The sequence below is a fragment of the Arachis stenosperma genome, chromosome 3 (genome assembly GCF_014773155.1).
Source record: "Arachis stenosperma cultivar V10309 chromosome 3, arast.V10309.gnm1.PFL2, whole genome shotgun sequence".
Lineage (NCBI taxonomy): Eukaryota > Viridiplantae > Streptophyta > Magnoliopsida > Fabales > Fabaceae > Arachis > Arachis stenosperma.
The window spans coordinates 2,206,461-2,225,347 of record NC_080379.1 but is presented as its reverse complement, the minus strand read 5'-3'; the positions used below and the strand labels follow the sequence as shown (position 1 = coordinate 2,225,347).

The 18,887-nt window shown below is 37.0% G+C and overlaps 2 protein-coding genes and 1 pseudogene across 3 annotated transcripts; 2 read left to right on the top strand and 1 right to left on the bottom strand.

The window, feature by feature from the left end:
* Nucleotides 1-376: 376 nt before the first annotated feature.
* LOC130966528 (transcription factor MYB59-like) lies at nucleotides 377-1,730 on the top strand. Its single transcript, XM_057891343.1, has 3 exons — nucleotides 377-575; nucleotides 664-793; nucleotides 980-1,730. Exons 1-3 carry the CDS (start codon nucleotides 461-463, stop codon nucleotides 1,464-1,466), a joined length of 732 nt encoding a protein of 243 aa, XP_057747326.1. The 5' UTR covers nucleotides 377-460; the 3' UTR covers nucleotides 1,467-1,730.
* A 513-nt stretch (nucleotides 1,731-2,243) lies between these two features.
* Nucleotides 2,244-5,244, top strand: LOC130967905 (uncharacterized). 2 transcript variants are annotated; one of them, XM_057892949.1, is made up of 10 exons: nucleotides 2,244-2,409; nucleotides 2,914-3,013; nucleotides 3,103-3,188; nucleotides 3,358-3,405; nucleotides 3,513-3,601; nucleotides 3,723-3,776; nucleotides 4,012-4,079; nucleotides 4,220-4,269; nucleotides 4,436-4,533; nucleotides 4,876-5,244. In XM_057892949.1, exons 1-10 carry the CDS (start codon nucleotides 2,379-2,381, stop codon nucleotides 4,897-4,899), a joined length of 648 nt encoding a protein of 215 aa, XP_057748932.1. In that variant the 5' UTR covers nucleotides 2,244-2,378; the 3' UTR covers nucleotides 4,900-5,244. The 2 variants fall into 2 exon arrangements, with proteins under 2 accessions (XP_057748932.1, XP_057748931.1); XM_057892948.1 differs by having other exon boundaries at nucleotides 2,288-2,409; nucleotides 4,820-5,244.
* Nucleotides 5,245-5,568: 324 nt separating this feature from the next.
* On the bottom strand, nucleotides 5,569-14,534 carry LOC130969339 (aquaporin TIP1-2-like; annotated as a pseudogene).
* Between the last annotated feature and the right edge of the window lie 4,353 nt (nucleotides 14,535-18,887).

Below are 18,887 nucleotides of genomic sequence, written 5' to 3'. Positions count from 1 at the left end.
AAAAGATTATAATTAAAAAATAACTAATATTAATTTTTATTTTTTTTAATAAATTAATAATTACGCAATTGATGATAATTAATCTATAGACCGAACTTTTGTTGTCTTGGATCCCTTTAATTTTCTTAAGAAATATATAACATATTTAACGTGTACTATTATTTCACGTAAATTTGATAGTTGAAAGTTGTTAAATGAAAATTTAATCAAATCAGTCAAATTATTTAACAATTCTCAATTATTAACTTTATGTAAAGTCAACTACACCTGAATTTTTACCATATTATTATGAATTAAGAATTAAAATAAAGCAGAGTTGAGTTGTGAGAGAGAACAAGCACACGCACATACATATATATAGAGTGGTAGTGGCAGCATAACTCCCCACAATTCATCTCCAAGTTTCAATCATTCCCACACAGAAGAAATTAAAGAGGGTGTGTATAGAGAGAGAGAGAAGATGGTTGAAGAGGAATTCCGAAAGGGTCCTTGGACCGAACAAGAGGACTTCAAACTTGTGTCATATGTTGGCTTATTTGGGGATCGTAGATGGGACTTTATAGCTAAGGTTTCAGGTTTGAAGGTGGCGGGCGATAAGATACAATATAAACATAATCAAAATACATACATATATATGATTTTGTACGTCCTTCTTCGTCGTAGGTTTGAATAGGACAGGTAAGAGTTGCAGGTTGCGATGGGTTAATTATCTCCATCCTGGTCTCAAACATGGTAAGATGTCTCCCCACGAACAACAACTTGTCATGCACCTTCACTCCAAATGGGGAAATAGGTTTGCTTTCTTTACTCCCTATATTTATTTTGTTACAAATTCAGGTGCGCAGTAGAAAGACGTTAAATAATTTGATAAATTTGACTAAATTATATACAATAATTTCGTTCAAAAGAAATAACTATGGTAGTCTAAAAATAATAATAATAACTGAGAGTTTTTAAATAATTTAATATATTAATGCAGGTGGTCAAGAATTGCAAGGAAGTTGCCAGGGCGAACAGACAATGAGATCAAGAACTTTTGGAGGACTCAGATGAGGAAGCAGAAGGCACAGGAGAAGAAGCGTGCACCTGCAACCACCCAATCATCTCCATCATCTTCGTCTACGAGTTACCAGTCCTCATCTTCTTCCAACAAGGATATTGGGGAAGAGAGCTTCTACGACACTGGAGGGCATAATGGTAATAACAACAACATCACTAATATCACGATGGTGAAAGAAGATGATGGAATGATAATTAATGGTGATAGTAACAATGTTGTTGATGATGATTACTCTATGGATGATATATGGAATGATATCGCCATGTCTGAACAACACAACAACTTTATTTCTTCTTCTTCTTCTTCTTCAGAACCACTGCCACTATGGATGATCATGGATAATCAAGAACAAGAACAAAGTAAAGTCTTATTCCCTTCTTCCTATGAGCCACTCTTAACCACTTAATTAGGAGGATTCTTTTTTCTTTTTTCACAAAAATTAAGTTCATGTATGTATAAATACGCGCCACGTGTCGGTCTTATAGTGTGACACAGCTGTAATCTAATGGATGGATGATGGATCTGGATCATGCACCTTCACTACAATAGTGTCATGTCAATGTTTGTGATTTAATTTCACTTTAATTTCAACAAACACTGTTAATGTTCTCATCAATGTAAAATATCAACAAGCAATGCAACTAAAAATATCTTTTTTGTAAAGACTTCATGTTATTATCCAACATTTTTATTAAATCGATTAATAATTTATTTTTTAATAAATTAGAATAAAATCTATTTATTATAGCAACAATAATAAATTTAATTGTCTGCATTATAATTATTAAACTCGATTTGATTCGATCGAATCACACAATCTAAATTGAATATTTTTAAATTTGTTTATAAAAAGATAAATATATCTCTAATTTTTTATTTTTCAAACATTTAAATCTCTAAATATTTAAAAATACAATTAAATTTCTAAAAAAAATAAATTTATTGTTATTATTAAGAAAAATTAATTTTATTCTAATTTTTTAAAAAATTAAAAATAATCGACTCATTAATACCTTCAATAATAATACGACACGTAAATGTCTTTACAGATAGACATTTTACGGATCTATGAGAGCATCCTTTAATTTTATAATAATGTGTTTACATATGGCGCAACTTTATTTAAAAATATTTGTAGCCACTAGGTAGCTAGTGCGTGAATAATTGTATAGATTTCCAATTAGAATAATGTAAGATGGCACCACGGATAAATAAAGAACAAGACCACACATATGAATAAAGTAATTAATTTATTGTGTGACCAATTAAGATAAGATGGGCCATAGATTAGGCCCAAGATTATTGGTCCATCTTCCTAATGGTGCTAACGGAGTCTCCCTCCACTGCAGGTAATGCAATTCTATCTGTGAGGGACTGCAATGAATGGCATACATCACACTTCACACATGTTTTTGAAAATATCAGTGTGCTTTTAATTGAGTTTTTCTTCTTTTGATCCATTGATTTCAGAAATAAATTTTGCAGTGGTGCTTTAATGAGTGTGATTCATCAATATATAAATTTTGCAGTGGTGCTTTAAAATAAAATTATCAATTTTAAATCCGTATATAAAATTTTTTTTGGCCCTCTTGTTTTATAACAGTTATATATTTGAAAATAATTTCTGATCCAAAAGTAAAAATATTACTTGGGTTGGACTTTGGAGTTAGACACACGTAACAAACTAATAGTTGACCACACCCTTAACGAACTTAACTAACTATTTCTAGTTATAGTAACTCTTTTTACTTAACAGTTACCACAACTCTGGACATATTTAATTCCAAGAAAATGATATTTGTTCATTTTATAAAAAAAAAATTAAATATTTCATTTTCTTGAGTATGTGGCAGTGTTTATGAGGCGCAGAGAAAGGAATAGCAAAAGAGGAAGAATGGGTGGCTTATCAAAATTGTATCTCCTCTCTTACAACTCTCTTCAGGCAATTGGCTGGTAACTTCATTACTCCTTCATTCACTTTCATAATTCTCAATTCCCTTTTTGTCCCTTTGTTCATTGCTCCCACTATGTTCCATCCACAGGGCTGTTTCGTCATTTCAGATTTTGTGCAACCTCCTATCCACTTCTTCTGTCGCCGGAGCTTACTCCTCCGCTGGAAAATTGATAAGTCAGTTTTATATTCCCAAACTACCCTTCCCACGTTCCTTTAAACCCTAGTCATGAGCAATTCAGCACTGCTTATTCATAATTACTATCTTAACTGTATACAGATCCAATTTTACAAGTGTTTCTGAATTTATTTAGGGTTAATTTCTTAGCGTAACAATGCAATTTAGGTTTTCTGCAATGTGCTGCATTCTTGGAAGTTATACATGGAGCCATTGGTGGGTTTTACTCTACACTCGAAAATCAAAATCACATTCCTTGCAACCAATTTCATTTTATCAACATTTACATTGCAATGCAGAAATTAAATTGTGTAACTTTTCAGGGCTTGTGCCAAGTGGAGCATTGCTTCCTCTCATGCAATGGGGAGGGAGGACACATTTTCTGCTTGCTATTGTTAGCAAACTTGATGAGGTTCTTCACTTTCTTCTCTTTCACCATACACTTAATAATATCATGTTTGGTTTAGATTTTGGTGAAAGAAAAAAACTTGTTCATTGTAATGTAGCTTTTGTGCAAATTATGCTTTCTGCAGGTCCAGCAGTTACCTTCAGTTTTTATCACCTTTTTCGCATGGAGCATAAGCGAGGTGATTTGATTTTTAATTATTCTATGGATTGGATTGGATTGGTTTGGTTTGGTTTGGTTTCATTTAATTTTCTAGCATGACCTTGCCATGTGAACAGAGTCATAAGTTACAAAAACATTACCAAGTTCTGATGCACATAGTGTGTTATATATGCACATGCATGACATGGCCATTTTCCTAATAAGATTTATTAATAAGAAAGATGATTGTGCTGCAAAAATCTTTGGAGATGCAGGTCATTAGATACTCACATTATGCTTTTAGCTGCATTGGAAATTGCCCTTATTGGATAACCTATCTCAGGTAATTCTTCTATTTTATCACAATTTCTCAGACTGTCACATAAATTAACTGAAATCTGAGTTTAAAGTGTTCTGTTATTAGCACAATACATTTCAACTTTTTCTCAAGTCTAAGCTTGACTTGTTTTATCCTTTAATTAGGTACACTGCGTTTATTGTGCTGTATCCTTTGGGAGTAGGTCCTGGTGAAAGTGAGTTCACATATTATATGGCTATCTGGTTTTCTGAATTTTGTTTCTGGTTGACTTTAAAATTCACCCTTTCCTTTCATATTGTAATGTCAAACTGTTTTCTTTTCTTTCTTTTCTTTCTTTTCATTATATTAAGTATTGCAACTGATCAGTGAATATCATGCAGTTTGGATCATGTACCAGGCACTTCCAATTGTAAAGAAGAAGAACCTCTATTCGGAAACCTTTTCAGGCCTCCCATTTAGCTACTATGATTTCCTTAAGGTATGTTTAACATTTTGTTTAGATATTTCAACAATGATCTATTCTTGTAACTAGTTTAGTTATGGCTATTATCCCTTCAAAAGAAGGAAGAAAAAAAGAAAAAAAAAATACAAAGGTAACTGCTATGATATGTTTCCTATAAATGGAGCTGGTACTTTAATTTGCATTAAATAGAAATTAGAAAGAGTGGTTATATATAAATGGCCCGACTTATACTTTGCTATATATATTTCGTTCGTAATTATCTTTGTGAAGTGTTAATTTATGCTTCATTTCTTTGAATCAGGTTGTACTTATCATTTATCCATTCCTTTGGCTCAAACTTTATCTGCATTTGTTCAGGCAGCGGCGTTCAAAACTCTTTAAGCGCCAAGATAAGAAAAGAGCGTGAGGAGCCATTGATCTTGATTGTTATTGACACCTTGTTGAACTTCTGAATTTGTATTATTAGTTCCATATACACACATAGTTTCGTTTCAATCAAGCTGAGATGATAACTTTCTTTAATGAGGGCACTGCAGACACTAATTTGTATTTGCATATACGAATATTTTTCTGACTTACTGACATTGTAATGATGCTAGCTAATGCAGTTCTTGCTTGCTAGAGAATGTGTAGTTCTGTAAACTCTGCTGATTTCTACCTTACGTGGATTCATACTGAGTTATTGACATATTCAATAAAGTAGCTTAGAAAGTTAGCTAGTTCAAACTAGTTCACTCTTTTGGAAGAATGTGTATGTTGTTGCTTGTTAAACTACAGATTTTAGTATCAAGATTAATGGTTTTTCTCTTTCAGTTGATCATATGTAAGAAGTGTAGAGTTTGACTAAAAGTTTGCCAAAACTCGAAACATATTACCCTTATAATAAAATGATATTTTCTTACAGAACATTGCAAAGTAAACAGGAATCAACATCTTGAGAAAAAGGAAATATTACAAGCTACAAACAAAAACAACAGAGATCAAACACCTATATGGAAAGCCAAACAAACCATCCACCACACTTTTGATAAATAAACCCAAGTGTGTGGTTTTACTGTTTTACCCTTCATCAGGAGTTCAGGTCTTTCAATAATCTGTGGTTGGAAGCTGCTCATGAGTGTTTTGGTTGATGAAGAAAAGCTCAGAGACAAGTGCAGCAATTCCTGCTCCAATAAATGGGCCAACCCAATAGACCCAATGGTTGGCCCAGGTCCAGCTAACAACAGCAGGCCCAAATAACACTGCTGGGGTCATGGATGCACCATCAAAGGCACCACCAGCCAAGATGTTTGCACTTTGCACCAACAATGAAGCCAATTGCAATTGGTGCAATTATTCCAATGTTACCCTTCTTTGGGTCCACTGCAGTTGCATAAACGGTGTACACCAACCCAAAAGTCATCACTATCTCAAAGAGTAATGCATTTGCTGCTCCAACCCCAGATGAAAGTGCAAATGCAGATGTTTCCTGCAATAGCATGAATAAAAGGTTTCCTTAAATTTAGCACAAAAAGGGAAACATTTATGATCACTAGTCAGGAGGGGAAAAAATGGTTAGAATTACGGCTGACAGGAGGGGAAAAAATGGTTAGAATTACGGCTGAAAAATTTGCTTATCATTTTCAAAAAATGTAAAATGGACTTGATTTTAAAAATATAGGTCTAAGTTTTTTTTACAGGTTGTGAAAAATAATCTTTTATCCTCTTTCGCATTTCATAGGTTACAAAAATTTTTTTTTCTACTTTTTAAATATTGAAAAAATTCAATATGCGAAGAGTTATGATAAATTAACTTGTATGCGATAAAAATAATAAAAACTTAAATACATAGAAACAAAATAAAAGAAATAGATGAATGGAGTACAATAATTAATAATAATGTCTTATAGTTTATAAAAAAAAGTCAAATAGCAGAAATAGTGCATCATAGGAAGAAAAAAATATTACCCAATAAAAAAATAATTGGTAAAAAGAATGAGATTTTTTTTCTAGCATATATAAATTTTTATAATGAATAAGTTATAAAATATAGAAATAGATAAAATAAAAAAATGAAATTGTGTTTTTTTTTTAATAAATTGAAGAATATTCATGACTACATAATTAACGGTGGAAATATAATTATTAGATAATAAATTACATGAAAATATTAATAGAAATATTAGATTTGATATTAAAATAAAAATATAAATAATAAATAAAAATATGAAATTTAAAATAAAAAAAAATGAAAAACTTTTGGTAAACAACAACTCAAATATTAATGTGATAATAAATTAACTCAAACAACATATGTTTGAATGAGTTAAATTAAATAATCGATATAACAAATTAGCTATGATTAATTTGTTATTTGGTTTAGTAAAATAAATTAAATAAATAAAAAATATCTTATAGATATGCTGTATAAAAATTATAACACTTTTAAAAATCATTAATCAAAATACATTAGATAAAAAATTAAACAAAATTAATTCATTTATTTCAGTTAAATCAAATAATTAATATAATTAATTAATTATAATTAATGTTATCAAATAAAAGATTAAATAATTTAATATTTATCTCTATTAAATCAAATAAATGATTAATTATAATGCTTTTAAAAACCATTAATCATAATACATAAGATAAAAAATTAATGCGAATAAAAATGAAATTAATTTATTTATTTTAATTAAATCAAATAATTATTATAATTGATTAGTTATAATCCAGTCAAATCAAATAATTAGGATTAATTAGCTCTTACTTGAATTTGAGGAGGAATATTAAAAATTTAGAGTATAATTATAATTATTTAACATATATATATTTATTATAAAATATTATATTTTTATTATTTTGATTTTTGTAAGCCTATAAATACTTTTTTTATATTGTATTATTTTATACAACTTAATCAGATATACAAATTTTTTTTCTTATCTTTCTAACTATTTATATAGAATTTCCAGTGCCATTTGTTAACTTAATTTATCAAAATAGAATCTGTTCATACCCTGGCCCAATAATAAAGGCCCAGGATCAAGCAAAGGACCTAATCCAAAGGGTTGGGTCTCACCAGTACCAATCTTCATCCTATGAAGTCGATACTCACCACGACCTATTCTAAAGAAGTCGGGCACGAGATTAGCAGGCAGATAAACACTCATTTAAATGAGTAACTACCCCTAGAATCTCTCTAACAACTTCCACGAGCCATATCTTAACCTCCCTAAGATAATGGGACGGTTAACACCCTAAAAATATGGCACTACTCCAACGGTGGTTATTGGTTCACCACTATAAATACACTGACACCCCTCAGGTATCTCTAAGCCCAATACTCTCTAGACCTGCTTACACCCTTGCTGACTTAAGCATCGGAGTGTTTTTGCAGGTACCACCCCCATTTCCTCACACAAACAAGTCGAACGGAGCCTCCCGAGTTGCATATCCTTTCGGAATCCTCCTCCTTCACACATTTGGGCCAACCAACTCCATCCAGCCCATCAATCTCCGGTTACCCACCGTAACATTGGCACCGTTGCCGGGGACCCAAGAGATCAACCACTGATGGCGGACAGATCTCACGAAGAGGGCCATGTGGAGACAGATTCTGAGCAAGAGAATCTGGACACAGGCAATAACGATGCGGACTTCACCCTCCACCAGGAAATTGATAATCAACACAGGGAAGGTACCTCCGGAGTAAAAAACCCGAAGGTAAACTCTTCAGAAGGGCGCGAATCAGAGAAAGAGGGACTATCCCATGTAACTGAACTCATGGGATTAGTCCACAGTCGCCTGGAACAGTTAGAACAAGAACAGGAGCGACAAAAGGAAACTGAAAAGAACCTAAAAAAGGAGATGGAACGACGATAAGAGTTAGAAAGAAAACTCTTAAAGTTAGAATCCTCCCTCAAAGGTCGCAACTCCCGTGACGAACAAGAAGAGCCGCCCTTAGGTGGGGAGGATCCTTTCAGCGAGGACACAATGAGGGCAAAAGTTCCGAGGAACTTCAAAAGCCTTGATATGGACCTCTATGACGGAACCACGGATCCAAAGCATCACCTGAGCAACTTCAAAAGTCGGATGTACCTAGCTGATGCTTCCGACGCTACGCGATGCAAAGCCTTCCCGACCACTCTATCGAAAGCAGCGATGAAGTGGTTCGACAGCCTCCCCCCGAGGTCGGTTACTAGCTTTGAAGACCTCTCAAGGAAGTTTTTGATGAGGTTCTCTATCCAGAAAGACAAAGTGAAACATGCACCGAGCCTCCTGGGAATAAAACAGGAGGTCGGAGACTTTACGAGCCTATATGGAAAGGTTCAATAAAGCATGTTTAGAGATTCAAGACCTGCCCACAGAGGCAGTCATAATAGGGTTAGTCAATGGACTCAGAGAAGGTCCCTTCTCATAATCCATATCTAAAAGACACCCCATTTCTCTAAGTGATGTACATGAAAGAGCTAAAAAGTACATCAATATGGAGGAAAATGCTAAGTTGAGAGACCTGAGTTGGCGACCTGGGCCCCCTCCCTCAACAAAAGAGAGGGAAAGGGAAACCAAGAAAAAGGAAGAACTCGGTCTCGAGAGACCAAGAAAATATCACTCTTATACTCCCCTGAAAGTTTCTATAGTGGATGTATACAGAGAGATTTGTAACATTGAAAGACTGCCACCCCCTAGACCCATTAAAAATAAAAAAGGGGGAAGCCGCAGCGATTACTGTGAGTACCATAAAATATATGGTCACTCCACAAACGACTGTTACGACCTTAAAAATGTGATAGAAAAGCTGGCCAGAGAAGGTCGGCTTGATAGATATCTCATATAAAGGTCGGACGGTCATGGAAAGAGAAAGCGAGACGATATGGATAGAAGAGACCCACCGCCGCAGACTCCAGAGAGACATATCCATATGATCTCAGGAGGGTTCGCGGGAGAGGGACTCACCAAATCCTCTCGCAAAAGACATCTCAAAAGAGTCTACCAGGTCGGAGAAGAGTCATCCGACCTCCCTACCATTTCATTTACAAAAGAAGATGGGCAAGGAATAATCCCTGGACACGATGATCCAGTAGTAATAACTATGATCCTGGCGAATGCCCATCTCCACAGAACCCTAGTAGACCAAGGAAGCTCGGCGGACATCCTTTTTAAGCCCGCTTTTGACAAGCTAGGGTTGGATGAGAAAGAATTAAGAGCCTACCCCGACACCCTATACGGATTAGGGGACACGCCAATAAAACCACTGGGATTTTTGCCCCTCCACACCACTTTTGGAAAAGGGGAAAAATCAAAGACTCTGAGTATAGACTTCATAGTCATTGATGTGGGGTCAGCATATAATGCTTTAATCGGCAGAGCTACCCTTAATCGACTCGGAGCCGTGGTATCCACTCCCCACCTTTGCATGAAATTCCCGACCTCAGCAGGGATAGCAACGGTAAGAGGGGATCAAAAGTTGGCAAGGAAATGCTACAATGAAAGCCTAAATCTGAGAGGAAAGGGCAGAGAAGTTCACACAATAGAGCTCGGCGGTGCAAGGGCCAGAGAAGAGCTACGACCACAACCGGGAGGAAAAACCGAGGAGATACAGGTCGGCAAAGAGGAAGGGAAAAATACTCATATAGGAGCCAACCTAGGGGAAACCCTAAAACAAGAATTGACTAAGCTCCTAAGAGATAACTCCGACCTCTTCGCCTGGAAGGCCTCTGACATGCCTGGGATAGACCCCGAGCTCATGTCCCACAAGCTCTCGGTTTATCCGGGATCCCGACCTGTACAACAAAGAAGACGCAAGCTCGGCCCAGAACGAGCCCTAATAGTAGAAGAACAAGTGCAGGTGCTCCTGGAAGCTGGCTTCATCAGAGAAGTCAAGTACCCAACATGGCTAGCCAATGTAGTGCTAGTAAAAAAACAGAATGGCAAATGGAGAATGTGTGTCGACTATACCGACTTAAATAAGGCATGTCCCAAGGACCCTTATCCACTGCCAAGTATTGATACCCTAGTGGACTCCAGCTCGGGGTATCAATACTTATCATTTATGGACGCCTACTCGGGATATAATCAAATCCCAATGTATGAGCCAGACCAGGAGAAAACATCATTCATCACACCCAGAGCTAATTTCTGCTACGTGGTCATGCCATTCGGATTGAAGAATGCAGGAGCCACATATCAAAGGTTGATGAATAAAGTGTTTTCCCCTCACCTGGGGAGTCTAATGGAAGTATACGTCGACGACATGCTGGTAAAGTCCAAGAAGGAAGTCGACCTTTTGTCAGACCTCTCACAAGTCTTTGACACCATAAGGCTGCACGGGATGAGACTAAATCCCGCAAAGTGCGCCTTCGCGCTGGAGGCAGGGAAATTTCTAGGATTTATGCTAACACAAAGAGGGATCGAAGCCAATCCCGATAAATGCAGAGCCATCCTAGAAATGAAAAGCCCGACTTGTTTGAGAGAAGTCCAGCAGCTGAATGGCCGACTTGCAACCCTCTCCAGATTTTTGGCAGGATCGGCACTAAAATCCCTTCCACTGTTCTCCTTATTAAGAAAGGGATGCCAGTTCGAATGGACTCCTGAATGCGAGGAGGCGTTCCAGGAGTTCAAAAAGTTTTTAAGCCAACCTCCTATTCTGACCCGACCAGTATCTGGGAAAGACCTCGTCCTATACTTATCCGTAGCAGACAAGGCTGTCTCATCAGCCCTGATAAGAGAAGATGAGGTCGGATAACATCCAGTTTATTTCATCAGTAAAGTTCTACAAGGCCCTGAGCTAAGATACCACAAACTAGAGAAGTTTGCCTACTCCTTAGTAATAGCCTCACGAAGGCTACGACCTTATTTTCAGGCTCACACAATAAGAGTCCGTACAAACCAACCCATGAAGCAAATCCTCCAAAAGACGGATGTTGCAGGGAGAATGGTTCAATGGGCAATAGAGCTCTCCGAGTTCGACTTAAGATATGAAACTCGGACGACGATCAAAGCCCAATGCCTCGCCGACTTCGTTGCAGAATACGCAGGGGATCAGGAGGAAAAACCAACTACATGAGAACTCTATGTAGACGGGTCCTCCAACAAAACAGGAAGCGGCACAGGCATAATATTGGTAGATGAAAGAGGAATCCAGATAGAGGTTTCCCTAAAATTTGAATTTCCAGCTTCAAATAACCAGGCAGAATATGAAGCCTTGATTGCTGGATTAAAGCTGGCAGAAGAAGTCGGTGCTACAAAGGTGATGATATACAGCGACTCACAAGTGGTGACCTCCCAGATAAGCGGAGAGTATCAGGCAAAGGACCCAAATATGAAGAGGTACTTGGAGAAAACTCTGGAGCACCTTGGGCTTTTTGCAGAAACCGAGGTTAAACACATAACTCGGGATTTAAACAGCAGAGCAAACGCCCTATCCAAGTTAGCAAGTACCAAACCAGGAGGGAACAACAGAAGCCTGATCCAAGAAACCCTCCAGGAACCCTCAGTGGTAAAAATAGAAGACAAACAAGAAGTCCTTGAGGTAGTCGGTTTAAACCTCGGATGGATGAACCCCTTGGTCGAATACATAAAATTTGACATCCTTCCAAAAGAGGAAAAAGAGGCCAGGAAAATCCGGAGGGAAACACAACATTACACTTTGGTGAGAAATACTCTCTACAGAAGGGGGATATCAACACCATTGTTAAAGTGCGTACCGACCTCAAGAACCACCGAGGTGTTAGAGGAAATCCACAGTGGAATCTGCGGAAATCATCTCGGAGCAAGGTCACTAGCCAGGAAAGTAATCCGAGCTGGATTCTACTGGCCGACCTTGCAGAAAGATGCCACGGAATTTGTGAAAAAGTGCCAACCATGTCAGATGCATGCAAATTTCCACGTGGCTCACCCAGAGGAACTCATCAGTATCACTTCTCCATGGCCCTTTGCAAAATAGGGAATGGATTTGTTAGGTCCTTTTCCCCAAGCGCCAGGACAAGTCAAATACCTGATCGTGGGAATAGATTACTTCACAAAGTGGATAGAAGCAGAACCATTGGCCACCATCACCGCTCAAAGAAGTCGGAGGTTCCTCTACAAAAATATCATCACAAGATATGGGATACCCTATTCCATTACTACAGATAATGGAACCCAATTCACCGATTCTACCTTCAGAAGCTTAGTAGCCAGTATGAAAATCAAACACCAGTTCACCTCGGTGGAGCACCCGCAAGCCAATGGGTAAGCCGAGGCAGCCAACAAAGTCATACTGGCAGGGCTAAAGAAAAGATTACAAGAAGCAAAAGGAGCTTGGGCTGAAGAGCTCCCCCAAGTGCTATGGGCTTACAGGACAACGCCCCAATCTGCCACTGGAGAAACGCCCTTCCGACTAGTCTATGGCGTAGAAGCAATGATACCAATAGAAATCAATGAATAAAGCCCAAGGGTAATTCTCCATGACGAGATCGGAAACATACAGGGGCACAAAGAGGAGCTCGACTTGCTCCCCGAAGTCCGAGAAGATGCCCAGATAAGAGAAGCAGCATTGAAGCAAAGGATGACTACAAGGTACAACAAAAAAGTCATTCGAAGAACATTTGCCCCGAATGACTTGGTCTTAATCAGAAACGACATTGGAGTCAACAAATCAGGGGAAGGAAAACTTGCTGCTAATTGGAAGGGACCATACAAGGTCAATGAAGTTTTAGGAAAAGGTTATTATAAATTAACCGACCTGAACGACACTGAGTTCCCAAGGTCGTGGCATGCTTGTAATATGAAAAGGTACTACAGTTAAAAGCGAACTCTACTCCCTGATGTACTCTTTTTCCAACTTCATGATTTTTTCCCAAAATCAAAGAATTTTTTCTGGAGAAGGGTTTTTAACGAGGCATCATAGTAGAGGCTAAGGGAAAAAAGGCTATTGAAAACCCTTAGTAGCAAGAAGGTACCTCCCCAATCAATAAAGATCTTTTTTTTTTCATATCTCTTATAAACTCCTTTCTATTTTAAGTCTTTCTACGAAACGCGCCGACTTAAGCTCGACAAAACGTGAAAATCCCATGAACCGACCTAGATGGTCGTCGGGATAAAACGACGAGGTACAAGTCGGTGTAATGAGGTTATAGAAGTTGATCGTAAAAACTCGGAAACATCCCGACTCATAAGTCGATAGGAAAAAACCGAGTACAAAAGAAAACGAATCGCAAAAATAACCTAAGTCATAAGAACTCAATAAAACAAAATTGAGTATAAGGGATAACAAAAAAGAGATTAAAGGCTGTCAAAAAAGTCCTTAAAGGCTCAGAAAAACTGACAAGCCAAAGAGAAAGGTTTTTCAGAAAAAGATCAAGGAGACTTCGAAAAATCAAAATCAGAAAAGCATACACGCATAAGGTAACTTAAACCCTTATCCAAAAAAGGGTATTTATTTTGTTAAGTTAAAACCCTTATTAAAAAGGGTACTTATAAAATATTTTGTTTACGGCCTTAAAAGGCCAAAAGAAATTGTCCAAACACCACCAACAAGCAAAGAGTTTAAAAAAGGGGAGACTCACAAGCCGAGCCCCTATATAGCCATAAAAAAGTTATTTCTGCAGAGGAGTAGACGGATCACCACCACCAGAGTCAGGAAGAGCGCCACCAGGATCAGGAAGAGAGGCAACCACGGGAGATGAAGAGGAAGTCGGAGGAACAACAGAAGAACTCGAAGTGTCCTTGGAACGAGGAGGGGACTCAATAATCCTCTACCCCCGAGTCTTCAATTCTGACTCGGAAACGATCACGGGGGCAGGAGGATCCACAATAGCACCATCAATGACGACCTTGTCTGGATCTAAAGGAGAAAGATCCAAGTCAGGAGCAATAACTCCGACCTGCTCCTTGAAAATCCTCCATGCCTCCTCGGCACCATCAGCGACAGAGTCCTCCAACTCGGCATATGCATTTCGAGAGTTCGGCAAATCCTTCTTCACAGACACAAGATCTTGAAATAAACTCTGATAACTCTCCTGTGCTGTCTTCCTCAAACTTGCCTCCATGTTGCATTGAGCTCGCAACTTACTCTCCTTCTCCCGAAGGCTATCTCTCTCCGCCCTCAGCTTGGCGACCTCCTCCTTCAACTCCCTCTCATGCTCCTAATAAGAAAGAAGCCTCCCCTCCAGCTCCTCAACCTTCGAGGTTAACCCCAAAGAGCTGAGAGGAGTCTTCTAAAAAATATCCAAAAGCTTGCCACAAACACCCGCCGCCCTAAAACTCTCCTCGGCCAGAGTGGTGAGGTGGTTTCGAACAGAAACATCATCCATACTTATATGAGGATAGATGTTCTTTCGGACGAATGCAAGAGCATCCGCCTTAACCCCACCATCAAAAGAAGAGCCAGACTCTAAAGTCTTGCGCTTCTTCTTCTCTGGCTCAGAAAGAAGTCAGGCGGAGGGGAGCGGCCGAGATAAGGCTGAAGAAGAAATCACAATGGGCTGAGAGGGGGTCCCCACGTTCTAAGGAGGAGGAGGAGGAGGAGGAGGAGAGATGATTGCCCTGGCACCACCAGCCCTGGTCCGGGACTTTGCTTTAGCCTCCTGAACTCTCTGGTAAGATTCCTGAGCATTCTTCATTGCCATGTCTGCAAAAGAAACAATTAGCAAAAATTACAAGTCGGCAAACCTCAAGTCGGCAGATACAAGTTGAAAATAAGAAATGTATATATATATATAAACTACCTAGTTGCGACCGAACAAAGGTCGGCGATCCCTGGAGGAATTTCCTAGTATCCAAGTATGGGGCCCTCCCCCACACTTCTCGGAAAAACCCCACAATGGCCGCCTCTACCTCATCCAGGTCATCCAGACCGTACTTTTCACAGGGGGAGGCCTCCAACCAATAGAGGGGAAAACGAGTGGAAAAATTCTCATCCAAGAAAAAGGGGTGGTGACCCTCTACAGCTTGCACTTTGAAAAAATAATTTTTGAAGTCGTGGAAGGATTCGTCAAAAAGGGTGAAAATTCTCCGACCTTTTATGGCTCGGAAAGACACTCATTGCTGCTTGTTATTTAGCCCACTAAAGGGCTTAGTCATGTGGAAAAGATAGAAGAAAATCTTCAAAGAGGTCGGAAAGTCCAAAGCGTGACTAATAAATTGGTAAATTTTCAGAAAACCCCAAGAATTGGGGTGAAGTTGGGTAGGGGCAACTCGATAGTGGTGCAAAACAGACATCTCAAAATGCGAAAAAGGAAGAAAAATACCCAGACGGGTGATCATACATTCATACATAAAGAAAAAATGAGGGGCCGCCTCATTGGCCCTCCCAAAACAAACCCGGTCTTCTGGATCCGGGACTACCAACTCATACTTTGGCTCGTCCTCCTCAGAAGTACAAATCATGTGGTGAGTACGAAGATGAGTAATAAACTCAGCATCGACCAAGGGTTCCTCCCCTAGGACCGTGACATCAACCCATTGAGAAAGAACATCTACGGAAGCCATTTCTTTTTCTTATAAAGGGTGACAAAAACCTACAAAAGAAAAAGAAAAGGAAAATAAAAAACACGTTCTCTAAAGGGAGGAGATACGGAACCAAAATCTACAAACCAAACTATCTACCTATAAAACAAAAGCATGCAAACACAAAGTATGTCATGAAAGAAGAAAAGCTAACCTTTAGCCAAAAAGTGAAGGTTGGAAGAAGGAGAAGTCTCCAAACACAAGAACACAGCACGAACGAAGAAAGAAAAAATTTGAAAAATTGCAGAAACGAAAAAATGAAAGAGAGGGAAAGTATTTATAAACATGCTAAGGGGCATAATGGTAAAAGCGGGGCAGTCATTAATGAGAATGCACCGTTACCAAGACCTACGCACATCCCTAACGGACACGACGCTTGATTAGACGTAACTGTCAGAACCAAAAAGACACGGAAAGTCATGTCGGTTTCAGAAAATCACGTCGGTCCTCCAACAAGTCGGCTACGACCCCGAGCAGAATACTCGAACCCAAAATCTTAAAAAAATTGGGCTCGAGTAGGGGCACTGTTCATACCCTGGCCCAATAATAAAGGCCCAGGATCAAGCAAAGGACCTAATCCAAAGGGTTGGGTCTCACCAGTACCAATCTTCATCCTATGAAGTCGGTACTCACCACGACCTGTTCTAAAGAAGTCGGGCACGAGATTAGCAGGCGGATAAACACTCATTTAAATGAGTAACTACCCCTAGAATCTCTCTAACCACTTCCACGAGCCATATCTTAACCTCCCTAAGATAATGGGACGGTTAACACCCTAAAAATATGGCACTACTCCAACGGTGGTTATTTGTTCACCACTATAAATACACCGACACCCCTCAGGTATCTCTAAGCCCAATACTCTCTAGACCTGCTTACACCCTTGCTGACTTAAGTATCAGAGTGTCTTTGCAGGTACCACCCCATCTCCTCACACAAACGGACGGAGCCTCCCGAGTTGCATATCCTTTCGGAATCCTCCTCCTTCACACATTTGGGCCAACCAACTCCATCCAGCCCATCAATCTCCGATTACCCACCGTAACAGCATCCAAGAATGAGAATGAGAATAAAAAATATTACTCTATGTTTTAATTTTTTAAATAAATTGTCCAAAATATTTTTAAATACATTTAACTTTGACAAACAACGTCTTTTTATTCAATATACATTTTAATATATCATGATTAATAAAATTTATTTATACTTTTATACTGTACTTTTTGTATTTTTATTTTCAATTAATTTTTTAATTTTTTTAATTATCTCCAAAAATACTAAATAAAATTCTCAAAATTACACTATAAATTATTATCTACCGAATAATATTAACAAATAAATTAATTTATTTTTCAAAGTCTATATGATTTATTTTGGAAGAATATTCAGATCTAGAAAAATCTATCTTTTTAAAATTGATTATATTATATAATAAAATATATAAAAAAAATTTTACTATATAAAATTACTAAAAGATACAAGTCCATTTTTATGAAAGAGAGTAACTTCACAATATTTTATTATTGTTGTATATTTTTTTTTATTTTTTTGAATAATTATATACAAGAGCATAGTTGAAAAATAAAAAATCTCATTATCTTTTTTTTGTGACTATCTCGTTATCTTTGTTATATAAAAGCATTAGACACTTTTATCCTAATAAACATAAATATATTTTAACAATTTATATACACAAAGTACTTAAAAGTACTAAAAGAGTATCTAAAAGTACCTAAAAAAATACTTCATTAATAAGATAAAATACATATCAAATTTAAATAATTATATATTATAACTCTTATAATACTATTTAATATACAACCTTAATTACAATTATCAAAGATTGAAGTAATATCTTCCTCAACTATCTTCATAAAAGCTAAACACATCCAAATTCTTCCATGTAAAAAACTTGATTTGAATCTAAATGCACAATGACATTTGGAGAAAAGTGAAATTTCACTGTAAGAATCTCTCTTATTTGCATATTTGGATTCGCATAAGAATGTGTAAAATTTGATCCGAATCTAAATGCACAATGACATTTGAAGAAAAGTAAAATTTTACCGTAGAAATCTTTTTTATTATATCTTTAGATTTTGCATAACATAATAATTTAGAGTCAAACTTTAAGGTAAATTCATAGGCCTTGATATCAATCATGTGAACTTAGTGCCAGTGTCTACAATAAAACCTTTCTTTACTGTTAGCTAGGTTTCAATTCAAAAATTCTTTTTGGTATATCTAGTATAATATTTCTCATTGTAATATTCTTAACGTTTAATGTACTAAAATAGATGACGTTGTGATATTAAGGTGAAATGTGTCACGGAGTTCTACTCTATAATAGTACATATGTGAACTAAATATTAACATACCTGTTTTCTTTATAGAAAGAATGTAATGCGAAAATCTTTCTATCCAAACTATTAAAGAAGTAGAAGAAATACTGGTTCAATCTAATTATTCCTCTAACTTTCACCTTATATTAAAGATGTGCAATTCAATAATTACAGCTAAAGATAATTTTTCCTAATTCCAGGAGAATACACGTGCTTATTGTTTTAACCCAAATTCAGTCGCTAACAAAAAAAAGTATATTATAATTAAAGTTATATATTAAATAGTATTATAAGAGTACTCATATCTATTGTAATTAAGATTATATGTTAAATAATATTATAAAAGTTAGAATATGTAATTATTTAAATTTAGTATGTCTTTTATCATGTTAATTAGGTATTCTTTATGTACTCGTGAAGTATTCTGGTCGTCTGGTATATATAGATTGTTAGAGTATTTTTATTAGAGTAAAGATGTCTAATACTTTTGTATAATATAGACGATAGTAATAACAAGAGTAACAAAATTTTTCATTACTCAATTATCTCTTT